Here is a 14,254-nt window from a genome sequence, read left to right as displayed (position 1 = left end):
ACCCACTAGCCTGAGGACTGAGCCTATTAGCCACTGTGAGAAATACTTGCAGCCTTCTCCCGCTTCCCAAGAGGCACCGATACACTTCTAGTTGTTTCCATTAGATATGCATATCTTTTTTTGTTCCCATAGTAGGGATATTTGTATTTATTTAGCGCTGTAAAATACAAAACCTCAATTTATTAAACTTCCTTTGCATTCTTCTTCCTTCCTTTCCCCTTCACTCCTCTTCTTTCACTCCTACCACAATAGAGCTTGGTATCTTTTCCACCATCTCTTTTGATGTTTGCTCTGTTTCCTCTCTTGCCCCCAATTTATAGCATTCCTTTCTCATTTTCCGCCATTGTTTGATGTACTCCCTACTTCCTCCATGTTGTTTTTCAATCTTTCCCTCTTATTCTCCCCACTGTACTCTCAGCTTCCTACCATATGCATGTAACTTATTCACCGGTGCCTCATTCCGCTCCCCCTCCTCTGCAGCAAAAGATTCCTGCTTCCCCTTCAGTAAAACAATGATTAGAGCCCTGCTCCTCAGCAGCTCTTCCAGAGTCCCATCTCCTTCACAGCTCCCCAGCCTGGGCATCTTCTGGTTCCTGCACTTGTAGGGTCCCTGCTCTTGAGCAGCCCCATATTTTCCTTCCTAGCTCTTCCATCAGCCTGGGAGAGAGGGAGGCAGGCATTTATGCTGCTCTGTGCCCATGCAGCCTGGTCAGGTGCCCCATCTAGAACTTGCACCCTGGACCAAGTGAGCTTTTTATCCTGTGCATTAGAGTGGTGCTACAATAGGAACTTTTGTGGTTCATTCAAGAAGGGCTGCATTGAGGTGGGGTGTGCAACGAGCCCTAAGATTTCATTTCCCTTCATCTTCAGAATGGAAACTGCATATAACTCTGTGCTTCAGTCTGAGCCCACCTGTGATTAGATCACACTTGTGACATCTCCAGATGTTATGCAAATCCTCAGTGTATCCTATGAGACGTGCCCGTTACTTAGCTTTCCCTTCCTGCTGAAGGGAACAGTCTGAGTGAGAAATGAAAGGAATTTAGGGAGGAGAACCAAGTCAATATCAGCATCAGCACTTCTGCAATTGCAAGAAGTTCCTTAACATCTTAAACAACCATAACAGGACAGAATCTTAATTGCACATCCAATCCACGAATAGCAGCTCCAGAGCACTACACCTCATACCAACATGATACAGGTTGGTTCACAGGCCTAGAAAACATGAATTACGAGGGAAGATTGAAAAAATTGGGTTTATTTAGTCTGGAGAAGAGAACACTGAGAGGAACGTAGCAGTTTTCAAGTACATAAAAGGTTGTTACAAGGAGGAGGGAGGTAAACTGTTCTCGTTAACCTCTGAGGATAGGACAAGAAGCAATGGACTTAAATAGCAGCAAGGTTGGTTTCGGCTGGACATTAGGAAAAACTTCCTAACTGTCAGAGTGGTTAAGCACTGGAATAAATTGCCTAGGGAGGTTGTGGAATCTCAGTCACTGGAGATTTTTAAGAGCAGGTTAGACAAACTCCTGTCAGGGATGGTCTAGGATAATACTTAGTCCTGCCATGAGTGCAGGGGACTGGACTAGATGTCCTCGCGAGGTCCCTTCCAGTCCTACAATTCTGATTCCTAACTCACGTACAGAAGCACTCACTGATTCATGGACTTCTACAGTGGTTCCTTAGAGGACCTCCTGTTTAAGCACTGACCTGGCCTGACCCTGCTTGGCAATCAGACAGTTTGTCTGGCTGAAAGTAAGAGAGACACAACAGTTGATTAAGAAAAAAAAATCCACAGTGATTATAATATGACTGCTATGGATGATATAAAAATAGTGACATCAAGAAGAGAGCTCTATGTCCCCTGTAGAGATGGGAGGGGAATTCACTACTTTTAATGCCAGGAGGGAGTTGTGTAGAACAAGTGGAAAGAGGGAACAGAGTCTGTTTGATGATGAAGACAGGGACAATGGGAGTCAGGAGTCCTAGGTTCTATTCCTGACTCTACCACTAATTCACCATGTAGCTTTAACTTCGGTGCCCCAAGAGGAAAACAGTGGCTCTTCTTTACTATACCGGTTCTGCGACATCTGTAAAAGGGTAATGAAACACATTCTCTCTCTCTCTCTCTCTCCCCCCCCCCCCCCCTCTCCACACATACAGCATGAAAAGTCCTACGGACAGTAAATGGAAAGCATTACTGAGCAGATATTGATGTGTAGTCTTACGGCTTTAATTGGAAATTAAAGCTAATGTTTGCAGAGGAATGAGACACGGTGCTTCTCAGATGTAAACCTCTCAAGTTAGGGATTACCTCCCAAAGATCACATGTCCATTTTGCATATTGAAAACCAACGGGCACCATTACCTAAAAGTGAGAGATCACACTCTCCTCTTCCTGAGGCTGCAAATATTGCCAAAGCATCCTCTTCAGTACTTAGCAGGGGACCCTACGGTGCTTAACAGTGCTGCTCTGGCAGAGTGTGGGGTAAAACCAAAGGGCTCTGAGATGGAGCCCTCTTTTTCAAATGCAAAATAATTCTGGGAGTGAAGGAGTGACATAAGGGAGCTGGGTTGAAACCTCAAGGCACCCCTGGAAAAAGGAAAAGCTTCACACCAGTCAGTGACAATCTGAAGTATACTTCTTATCTGAATACACTGTATGCATACAAAGTACTCCCCATTCACCTACCCCTGCACCCAGTTAACCCGCTAAGAAGCTTGGAAAAACAGGACCCTCAGTCACTTTATGGGCCCATATGCAGTTAAGGCCGGTTGTAACCTCCCAGCTAAAATTAAGATCTCCCTGTTCATGGAGAGCTTGTTTTCAGATGGCTCTGCTGAACACTCCCCCAGGTGCTGTTTCTCACTCAGAATGGTGCAGTCATGATTCTGTCAATGTTTTGTTTTGAGTAATGTGGGAAAGGGAAGAAAGAAGATTAAGAACTAGTTGTAACATGGGTGAAGTTCTCCCTCTGTGAAGCCCCCTTGTGACCCTGCTCTTAGCTTAGGTCAGTGGTATTAGTGGTACTGCCATAGGATTCTGAATTCTTGTGCCTTGTCCTAAATCCCTGCATGTGGTTAGAAAGAAAGTGACGTTTTTCCTTTTGGTTATATCTGAATTTTCTCACCTCATCCTAATGTTGCTTTCTTCCTAGTCACCCATGTTCGATGGTAAAGTCCCCCACTGGCATCATTATACTTGTTTCTGGAAGCGCGCCCGACTCGTGTCCCATGCAGATGTTGATGGATTCCCTGAGCTCCGATGGGAAGATCAGGAGAAAATCAAAAAAGCAATTGAAACTGGAGGAGTCGCAGCAGGTAAGTAAAGCAAAAGTGATGTTTACGGAGATTCAAGATGCCATGTCCATTTAGAACCATCCTATTTATACTTGAAAGGATGTGATTATGGGTACTGGGTTTTTTGCTCACTGGCTGTGATGTCCCTTCAGATGGCGAAATCAGAACAATCACTGGAACTTTCCTGATTCTCGATAATGACTAGGAGATTGACTGTATACTGAACCCTGTGAAATAGTTAGAAACAGGCTAAAAAGCAAGGACATAGCATCACTAAATATGCTTTATTCACTTACTTGACTAGTGTAGTTTAGCTTCAATTAGCTGATACTAGTAAATGATCTGTAATACACTATGGAAAAGTAGTGATGTAGTAACCTGAGACCTACTGTGAAATCATCACACCTACCAATATATCAGATCCAGAAAACATTAGTAAGGATTGTATAAGCACTGTATTAAGAGTTCAGTGCAATTAACTAAATGGTCAGGGAAATGATCAGATCCAGATTGGAAGTGGTTGGGTATGTATAGGGTTCCTAGGTGATACAGTAATACAAATAATTAATAATAGAGCAGACTGAAGCCATCAATGTCCGTACAACACAGGAATTGTGGGAGGTTTGTAGGTTGAAGTCAGCCTCTCTGGCATATAACATCATATCAAAGAAATGCATCTTGTATATGGAAAGGGGAGTTCTGTTTGAGGTGTGGCTATTTGGTTGACTCCAGTTCTGGTCAGGTCTTCAATAGCAGTATTTATTTTATTTTATTTTATTTTATTTTATTTTATTTTATACTACTTCTAGAACAGACAGACAATGAAGCAATGAATTCGCACTGTGGTTCTTTTGGGTAATGTTGATCACTAATTTGGCTCCTGGACCACTGAGGTCTGAGTATCACTGTTCTAAAATATACAGTTACATAAGCAGACTTCCACAGTTCCTCCTTGCACACGTACAGAACACTTGACTTTTTCCAAGTGCTTTTTAAACATTAACTGGTTAATCCTCACAGTATGCATGTGAGCTATAGTTAAGCCATATCCCCTCTTGACATATGGGGATACTGAAGCACAAAGGTGGTTATTTACCTCAGAGCAGCATATCAGCTCAGTGACAGAGCTGGAATTAGAGCTTGAGTCCTCACTTTACTCCTTTGGCAGGTCAGGCTTGTGTTCTTCAGAGTAGAAAGTTCATCTCTCATAGGGGTTGTTTTGTAAATGTGAAGTTGCAGGGACTAGTGTTGTTGCAGCATTATATGCTTCTTGACAAGTGCAGGTGAGAGACTAAGATTGTCTTCCCCAGTAGTGAAGCCTGAGGTATAGGTGAGTAACATTAGAAGTTTATTATGAGTCTGCAGAGTTCCTAATGCTTCCTGTAGAATTCTGAATTGCAGAGAGTGTTGTGGGTTTTGTAAAAAGCGACAGAGTCCTGTGGCACCTTATAGGCTAACAGACATATTGGAGCATAAGCTTTCGTGGGTGAATACCTACTTTGTCAGATGCATGTAGTGGACTACATGCATCTGACGAAGTGGGTATTTGCCCACGAAAGCTCATGCTCCAATATGTCTGTTAGCCTGTAAGGTGCCACAGGACTCTTTGTCGCTTTTTACAGATCCAGATTAACACGGCTACCCCTCTCATACTTGTGGGTTTTGTCACTGTACTTATTTCTCTAAATGTACTGGGCTGTGGCTGATTTGGCTTTGTTTCACGGCTAGTCTCTCACTATGTTTGTGTTGATTTTGGGGGGATGATAAACAGTTGGGGAGACTTTTTTAAAGAAATAAAATGTACTTTAGAAGTTTAATAGTGTTTTTGCCTCTGTTCTCCAGGTAAAGGGACTGACCAGGAGGGAGGTGGCAAGGCTGAGAAGAGTTTAAATGACTTTGCTGCAGAATATGCCAAGTCTAACAGAAGTACCTGCAAAGGTTGTGAACAGAAAATAGAAAAGGTAGAGACACGCAGCTATTGGGTTTTTTTCCCCTTCCAGTCCAGGGCAACACAGTTAATTCCATGAGTTCTGAACTATTGTTCTTTCTGTTGTTCTCCTTTTATATTATGGGTTAAAAGTTGCATTACTTTATCAGAAGAAATGCTCTGTTCTGAACAATTTGTCAACCCAAAGCTCTTCCACTGCAGTAAGGTCTCAAATGTGACCTCTTCAGAGCCTGGGATTTAGACCTGCTGACTCTTCCTTCTGTAAAGGAAAGAAAGCATTTAATTGGTCCAGGCATTGGAGCTGATTGGCAGATTACTGCTGGTGTTCCTGCAGAGGAAGAGCCTGGAGAGAAGCTTTGGCGTACTGTAAATGTGTTTTTGTTGAGGAAGGCCAGTGGGTACTGCAGCTCTCCACTGACCCATCCCATCACTGTTTTGTAGGGTATGTCCTGTTCTTCCATATACAGGTATTTAAGAAATACTGGCGAAATAAGGTTCTGAACCTGCAAGTACTTGTTAATGTGAATAATCCCACTGATTACTCATATGCATAAATTTTCACGTGTGTTTGCAGGATTGGAGTCCAAATTTGCTTTTGAAATGAGGATATCTGAGTGCTTGTTTTGAATAGTATAGGCTGAACTGTAATTCAGAATACGATCTGGTTAGAAATCAAGCTGACTCTGGGTCAGACTTCATTAGTCCTCACACATTAATTTCTGGAGAACCAAAGTTTTATAATTTAAAATTCCTTGCATGGAGCCTGATCCTGCAGGATTTGCTTGCTTGACCTCTGTAGGGCTACTTGCATGAGTAAAGGTTGTTGGATTGGATCCAAAATGTGGTTAGCTATTTTTGAGTTATTACTGAGCAAAAATTACTTGACTGAATTTTATTCTTTGTTCAGACTGGTTATGGGATTTCCCACCATTTTTTTAAGAAGTAGTAAGTATGGCCTGAGACTAAAAGTGAAAAGTTTAACTCAAAAAGGGAATTTTCAGAGTATGGGAAACCAGGGGGATTAGAATGAAAGTAATGATGTAAATTTCAGCATGTGACTGCTAGCAGGCGATTGGTGGAACAGTTTTTGCTACTCTGCTATTTAAGAAGCATTACTTCCATTATAAAATCACCAACCTATTTCTCTGAATTAACATTCAAGTCCTTCCCAGAGCGGCATCACACCACGCTTGTACTGTTGGTTTTTCTCTGCTTCAGGGCCAGATCAGAATTTCCAAGAAGATGGTGCATCCTGAAAAGCCCCAGCTGGGAATGATAGATAATTGGTACCATCCTGACTGCTTTGTGAGCCACCGAGCAGAACTGGGCTTTCTCCCTGCATTTGGAGCCAGTCAGCTCCAGGGCTTTGGGATGTTGAAAGCAGAAGATAAAGAAGCTCTGAAAAAGCAGCTGCCTGCCATGAAGAGTGAAGGGTATGTGGGGGATGTAAGAGAGCCTGCTGGCTAGAAGATCCATGAAGACACACTGCATGTCTTGACAAATTCCATGTTTTATATAGATAGGACTTTTTAACCTCTGTCATACCATTTATTGTTTGTATAGCAGTAGTGCCTAGAGGCCATAATCAGGGGGATTTAGAGCCCTGTTGCACTAGGCACTGTGCACAGATAAAACAAGACCCACCCTTGCCCTTAGGAGCTTGCAATCTAAGTATCTCCCTTGGACATACAGAGAGAGTGCAACCAAGCAACCATGACTTTGAAAATTGATCTAATATTTTGTGCCATAAACTAGCAATCATGGGAATGAGTGACAGGGACTGGATCACTTGATGATTACCTGTTCTGTTCAATCCCTCTGGGGTACCTGGTATTGCTCACTGTCGGAAGACAGGATACTGGACTAGATGGACCTTTGGTCTGACCCAGTATGACCGTTCTTATGTTCTCATGAGTTCAGTTGTAAAGACTGTGCTGCACTGTCTGGTGGTGGTGGTGTTAATGTTAATGTTGTTCTCTTTATTTCTGATCTGTTGATTGAGAAGTGATTCCTTAAACTTTTGTTCCTCCTGTGCCACTGACCCATTGGGCTGTCCAGTTCCTCCGTTGATTAGTCACTCACTAGCTGTGGTACTTTTCAGGTGATGCCAGCGCATTCAGTATCTTCTGTCACTGTCATATACCTGTTCTTCCTTGGCCTTCCTCCCTTAGGCACCCACTTCAGTGCTTGCTTAGCATGTCTCCCATCTTCCATAGGGTGTATGTGTCCCAACCACCTGAGCTTTCTTTGATATTTTCTAATGTGCCCTGCTCTGTCAGCTCCCTTGCTCTCGCATTTGTTGTTTTGTCTTTCATGAAATGTGTAGTATCTTCCTCAGCTCTCTCTGATGGGCAGCCTCCAATCTCTTCTTAATAGCCGCTGTCATTGGCCAAGTCTCTGCACCATACAGTAGCGTGCTCAGTACAGTCACATGGTATAATCTGACCTTTAGTTTGGTATGGAGACCTCTGTTTGACCAGATGTTGTTTCACCTTTCAAAAGTGGTGTTTGCTTTTCCTAATCTTGTATGAATATCTTTATTGCACCTACCTTCAAATATATTCAGACTTCCAGGTGACGGAACTCTTCTACCCATTGGACTTCTTTTCCGTCCACATAGGCCTTTGCATCTGCTGTCCACTTTCCTACCTTCATAATCTGATTTTTCTCTGCATTTACTTTCAATTCAATTGTTGCTCCTTCCTGTTCTACCTCTGGTATAAGGCAGTCATTCCGTTCCACATCTTATTTATTAAAGCAATGTTACTGGGAAAGTGACGGTCATGTAACTCATCTCTGCTAACCCATTTTACACCTCCTGCAATGTCTTTTGTTACCTGCTTCATCACCCAACCTATGGCTAATGCAAACAGGATTGGTGATAACGCGTACCCTTGCCTAACTCCAGTCACAATATCAAAAGCTTTCTTGAAGTCGATAAAGTTAAGATGGATTTTTGCCAAGCAGTAATTTTTTCAGTGATCTGTTGAAGAGTGAATATCTGTTCACAGCATGATCTACCTGGATGGAATCCAGTCTGTTCTCCTGGTAATATTTTATCCACTACCTTCTTCATTCTGTTCAGCATAACAGTAGCCAATACTTTGCACTGTTATCAATCCCAGGCAATAACTTTGCCAGTTCATGCACTGAGTAAGATCACCTTTTTTGGCAATGCCATGCTGATACCATTTTTCCAGTCTTGCGGCACTTGTTCTTTCACTCATATTTCGTTACAGAGTTTTGTTAGCTGCTCAGTCAGAATTTCACCTCCCACCTGTAATTCCTCTGCTTGAATTCTGTCAACCCCAGGATCTTACCACTATTTGAGGCCTTAGATGGTTGCTTTAATTTCATCAGGTGTGTTTGGTCCTGTAGCGAGGCGGTGGGATACCCCACAGCCCCGCTGAGGGCCGAACCTCCCCTAACACCAACGTGGGCGGAGCCACTGGGTCAGGCGCCCGCTCCTCAGAGGTCACGGTGCCGACCCGGAAGTATAAAAGCCCGCCCTCAGAGCTCAGTGGAGAACAAGCCGCTGGAGAGAGCAGACGTCTGTGGCCGAGCTCCTGCTTGGGAGACAGCAGCAGGCCGCGACCGGCCTCAGGACTCACCAGGCCAGCCAAGCCTACCCCTCACCCGTTACCCCGAGGAGGACTGGCCGAGCCTGCCCCTTTCCAGCTACCCCGAGGAGGACTGGCCGAGCCTGCCCCTTCGCTACCTACCCAGAGGAACCGATGCCGGTGGAGACCACCGAGGACACTAGTACGGCCCAGGTACCCTACGAGGGGGAGTCTGGAAGTCGCCCGGGGGCAGCCGACCCCAGTCTGGCTGCAACACTGCCAGAGCCTTTGTCAGTGTGTTGCGGCCAGGATCCCCACTGACAGCAGCGAGTTTCTGCCGCTGCTAGGGCCCCGGGCTGGGACGCAGTGGAGTGGGAGGGCCTGCGTCCCCCCTGCCACCCACCTCTTGGGTGGCAGACTCCCCCTTTCCCTGGCCTAGAGAGGCTGGGACCTCTCGCTCATTGACTCAGCCCCTGCTTAAGGGCCTGAGTTCCTGACTATTTGATTGCTGCCCTGCCCTGACCTAGGGCCTGGGCCGCTACAAACTCATTGGCTCAGCCCCTGCTTAAGGACCTGAGTTCCTGACTATTTGATTGCTGCCCCGCCCTGACCTAGGGCCTGGGCCGCTACAAACTCATTGGCTCAGCCCCTGCTTAAGGACCTGAGTTCCTGACTATTTGATTGCTGCCCCGCCCTGACCTAGGGCCTGGGCCGCTACAAACTCATTGGCTCAGCCCCTGCTTAAGGACCTGAGCCCCTAACCGTGTGTTTGCTGTCCCACACTACCGCCGGACCAGGACTGACGGTGGACCAGAGCGAGGCGGTGGGATACCCCACAGCCCTGCTGAGGGCCGAACCTCGGCCGAGACTTCTACAGGTCCCTTTTCCATTTTTAACTTAGCATTGGCATTTCTCTTGACCCTGTGCATGGTCGTTGGCCCTGGAGAATTTAATATGGAATGAAAATGTTCCTTCTGCCGTCTGGCTTGTTCTTGATGTGTTTTCAACATCTGTCTATCAGAATCTCTGCGATGGTTGGGTTCTTCGAGAGGTCTTTCATTATTCTACAAAGCTGCTTGAAATCTCCTCTCTGTGCTGCATCTTCTGCTTCTGCAGCCTTCTCCTGAACCCAGGCTTCTCTGTCTTGCCTGCATCTCGTCTTTTTTGTCCTTTTCTTTGTTTCTTGCATCTGCCTCTAAGAGTTCTGCCTGTGTCTTGCACTGTTCCTTTTTTGCCTTAGATCTTTCTGCTTCTCAGTCGCTGCCCATGTTCCAGGTGTAAACCATGCATCTTTCTTCCATCCTCTCCAGTAGTCCACTACTTCCTCTGCTGTCTCAACTACCATCTTCTTCCACTTTGACCATCTATCTTCCGGACTTTCATCAGCCCGGTCCTGTAAAACACTAGAATGGTTGCTAAATTCAGTCTGGAGTCTGATCTGAGTTTTTGTCTTTGAACATCTCTATTGCTGTAACACTCTTTATCCATCTTCCTGATCTTTTTGAGTTTAAGCTGTAATGTGGCCACTAAAAGATAATGGTCTGAGCCAACATCTGCTCTTCTGACATCCCTCAAAGAAGGTGTCCATTTCTTAGATATACACACGGTCTATCTGGTTGACAGTCGCATTGTCTGGTGATTTTCATGTAAGCTTATGAATCCTCTTGTGCTGGATATGACTGCCTCCTGTTTTAGGGTGTTTGTGCCAGAGAGATTCAAGAGCTTTTTTGCCATTATTAGTTCAGATGCCTTCTGCTACTATGGCCTTGACTTCTTCCCAGACAGTAGTGTTGCCAATTTATGCATCAAAGTTGCCTGTCATCAACTTGGAAGTGCCTAGCTATGACATCAAGACTTACATTCTACAAGCAGGTGCAGCATCCTTTTCACTGTCACCTGCTCATTTTGTTGGTGCATGTTCTTGGATTATTGTACACTTGACATGTCTTGTTTGCAGCCTGGCTGTTGTTGTTCTGTCATTCACTGGCTTCCATGCCAACAGTCTTCGCTGTGATTTTATCCAGCACAATTCCTACACCTCTTTCATGTGTTGCTTCTCCTGAGTATAAGATTGTAGCACTATCAGACGCAATCTTGCTACTCCCTGCCCATCTCATCTCACTGACACCAAGTATGTTCAGGTGGTATTTTTTCATTCTTATTTCTTGTGTAACCTGTGCCAGCTTTCCCATGCAAGGGGACATTCATTCCACATGCCTACTCTTGTTACAGATTTGGTTGTCAGGATTTGAGATCTCAAAATCTCCGCTTCCTTCCAGCTTTCATTGAGATCTGTCATACTTGTGTCTTGGGCTCCATCTACACCGACTGCCCTCAAGTTTTGGTTTCACTGAACTGTTTCTGTTGTGGATAGGTTTTACTGAGGGGGTCACAAACTCAACTGCAGAACCCCCTCCTCTTTTACTGGGCTTGGAGTCATCACTGTTGCCAACAGAGGCAGAGTAGGAATTGATTGTCAGTCTTTTTTTTTTTTCCTTGATCACTGATCTGTGTGACAAAAATTGAATCTCATTAAATTTTAACTTACCTTGGGTAATCTGGCATGATTAGACACATCTTTTTTTACTTACTTCAATCTTACCACTGAAGAGTATTATTACTCAGTATTCAGCATTCCAGCACAATACATATACAAGATACCTTTTGAAAACTGATATCTAAAGGCAGAGCACCTGCCATTCCTAACCGCAGCATTTGTGAGGAATGGAGGAGGAGAAATAACCTTATCTTACAGGTCAGCGGTGGACAACCTGCGGCTCACGGGCTGCATATGACCCACAGGTTGCCCACCACTGCTACATGTAGTTCATAGGGATGGCTTGGCAGCACTAGGCAATCTTATGTCTTTGTTACTGAAGATTTTGGATAGTTAAATTGATTAGGAATATGCTGTATGACAGGGGTTCTCAAACTGGGGGTCACGAGGTTATTACATGGGGGCTCGTGAGCTGTCAGCCTCCACCCCAAACCCCGCTTTGCCTCCAGCATTTATAATGGTATTAAATATATTTAAAAGTGTTTTTAATTTGTAAGGGGGGTTGCACTCAGAGGCTTGCTATGTGAAAGGGTCACCAGTACAAGTTTGAGAAACACTGGTCTGTGCTATACATTACTTAAGTCCCTCTTATACCAGTCTGCTCACCTTCCTAACGAACGCTTTCCCAGATGCAGTGAATTCTCAGAATATCTGAGTTACAGCAGTTACAGTTCATCGATTGTGACGAACACAATTATTGCTAGGTAGTGCCAGGGAATTGGCCATCTTTACCCTTATGAGCTTTTACCATTCTCAGGTGCAGAGAGCTGAAAGTCTACATTTGCATGCAGTTTTCAGGTAGGCTTTGTGCTGTGGTATGTGTTCTGCTTTGCACAGAGTAACACATCAATCTAGTTGGATCAGTATATGACGGGTTTGCTTAGTACCTTTGGCAGAGCATAAAAAGTTTCACTGTGTAAATGTTTGCTCTTGTCTGCTTTGGCTCTCCTTTCCAGGGGATTTTGGTGATTCTACTTGAACTGTGAAGCATTTACACTCCGAGGCCATGGATTTGTTTGCCAAGTTGCTGTATAAATAAAACATGAACCTAGAATCACAATGGAAAATAATTTAGCCTGGTGATGTAGGGTGCAGCAAACTGAGGTCCCATACCAAGGTTTCTGACCCTGTAGTCTTTGTTCATGTAGAGGTTGGACAGCAGCAAACGCTGTGGGCATGAAGGTGCCAAATCCAGCTAGTGTGCCAGCTAGTCTTTCAACTCTAGTACCTTTTATCCTGCTGTTCATCCTAGGTGGTCAAGCCACGGGTTCTAAGGATCAGCCAAGAAAGTAGCTGTGCATGTAGAAAAGGAGTCTAGCAAGCATTGGGAGTAATGTAGAATTCCCTTGCTTTCTCGCTGCTGGCCTTTTGCAAAGAGATAGGAAGAAATTCTCTTGAAGCCCAAAACTGGCGTGATTGACTGGAGAAGCTAATGTCCCAGAAGACTTGCCTCACACATTAGTTCATGCAGGAGAAATGAACTGAACATCTTTGTCTCTGATGCACCTTTTATTAAACCAGATGAGATTTTAACAATGAAGCCTTTGGCTTCCCTTTTCAGAGCTCTGTTTGGACCCAAATGTTGTGTCTGTGACTGGAATACTGCACGCATCCTTTGCGCTTCCATCACACCCTCCATTGAGGAGCTCAAGGAGCATTGCACACATTCTGGAACTAAGTCTTGCAGCACTTCTTGTGAGGGACACAATTACAGATTGTCTGCATATTACAGATTGTGGGGTGGGGGACTGAGGCACAGAGTTTATAGCAAGAGCTGGCTGGTAGTCTTCTATCTAAATAAAATGTGTATCAAAATGGGAGGAAAACTTTATGCAACTGTTCCCTGTCTTTCTGGTCTGCTGTAGTTGAAGCTTTCCCATGGTCACACAATGATTCAGTGGCAGAGTTGGTGCTGGAACCCAGATCTTCTGAGTCCCAGCCCAATACAATCTAAGCACAACACCCGATTTTCCTGTATGTGCTCTGGGTTTTCATTTCTAGTCTTAGGGGTGTAAAGTAGGTAGATGGATTTGCTGGACACTTTGCCTGACAATACCACATTGCAACAGCACAAGAAAAAGGTTGTGGCTGTGTGCTAAAAGGTTCACCTTGTAGGGAGCACTGATGCTTAGTGCTGAGGGCTACATTGGCGGGCTGCACCTCATTTGAATATCAGCTAGCGTATGTTCTAAATATATAAAGAGTAAATGCCCATAGCCCTAGAATTCTCTTGTACATTTATCTTTGTAGAGTAGAAATTGCTGTTTGTTTGAGGCAGCTTTTACTGGGGAAAGAGAGGCTGCCTTCCAGATGCCACTGGGCAGGGTTGGTTTAATTGCAGTGTTATATTAACCACTCACACAAGGAACAAGAACAATCAGTAGATGCTTTGAAGAGGGCAGACTGAGGTGATGGTCTTTGCATTTCTCCCTTTTCAAACTGGCTGCTGGTTTTGCCCCAGAATCTCCACTGCTGTTAGTATTTTTCATATGTTCTTCTCTCTGCAAGGAAGGTCTGAGCTTGGATGGCTGATGTGGTGATCAGAAGAGCCAGGATACAGTATGCCAGTCCTTCTCAGCCCTCTTCCTCCATCAGCTTTCCAAAAGTTTAAATAAACCCCTTGTATCCGGTAGGAAGGTGAGGAGAAAGTGGAACATTTCTGGCGGTGGCTTATGTCAGTTGGTCATAGGCGCCAGTCTTTTTAAGCAAGCCTCTTGCTATCTGCTGTCCAGATGTTAACTTTTGACCTACATTAATTCCTGTACCAGGAGAGAGTAATCCAGTGCTGCATATGACTGAGGAGAACCATCCAAAGACTTCATGAGCTGATGGAATGTGTGGGCACAGTGCCTTGACTGCAGTGCCTTTCAGTGGTGTATTCGGCTTCTG

The 14,254-nt window shown here is 44.6% G+C and overlaps 1 protein-coding gene across 1 annotated transcript in view; it reads left to right on the top strand.

The window, feature by feature from the left end:
• Positions 1–14,254, top strand: part of PARP1 (poly(ADP-ribose) polymerase 1) — a 53,169-nt gene that overhangs the window by 5,603 nt on the left and 33,312 nt on the right. Inside the window, exons 2-4 of the mRNA XM_065400754.1 lie at positions 3,159–3,321; positions 5,143–5,261; positions 6,467–6,681. Of these exons, the coding sequence (XP_065256826.1) occupies positions 3,159–3,321; positions 5,143–5,261; positions 6,467–6,681 (497 nt within the window). The remainder of the gene's footprint in view (positions 1–3,158; positions 3,322–5,142; positions 5,262–6,466; positions 6,682–14,254) is intronic.

This window comes from Emys orbicularis, chromosome 3 (genome assembly GCF_028017835.1).
Source record: "Emys orbicularis isolate rEmyOrb1 chromosome 3, rEmyOrb1.hap1, whole genome shotgun sequence".
Taxonomy (NCBI): Eukaryota; Metazoa; Chordata; order Testudines; family Emydidae; genus Emys; species Emys orbicularis.
This window is presented reverse-complemented; position numbering and strand designations above follow the sequence as displayed.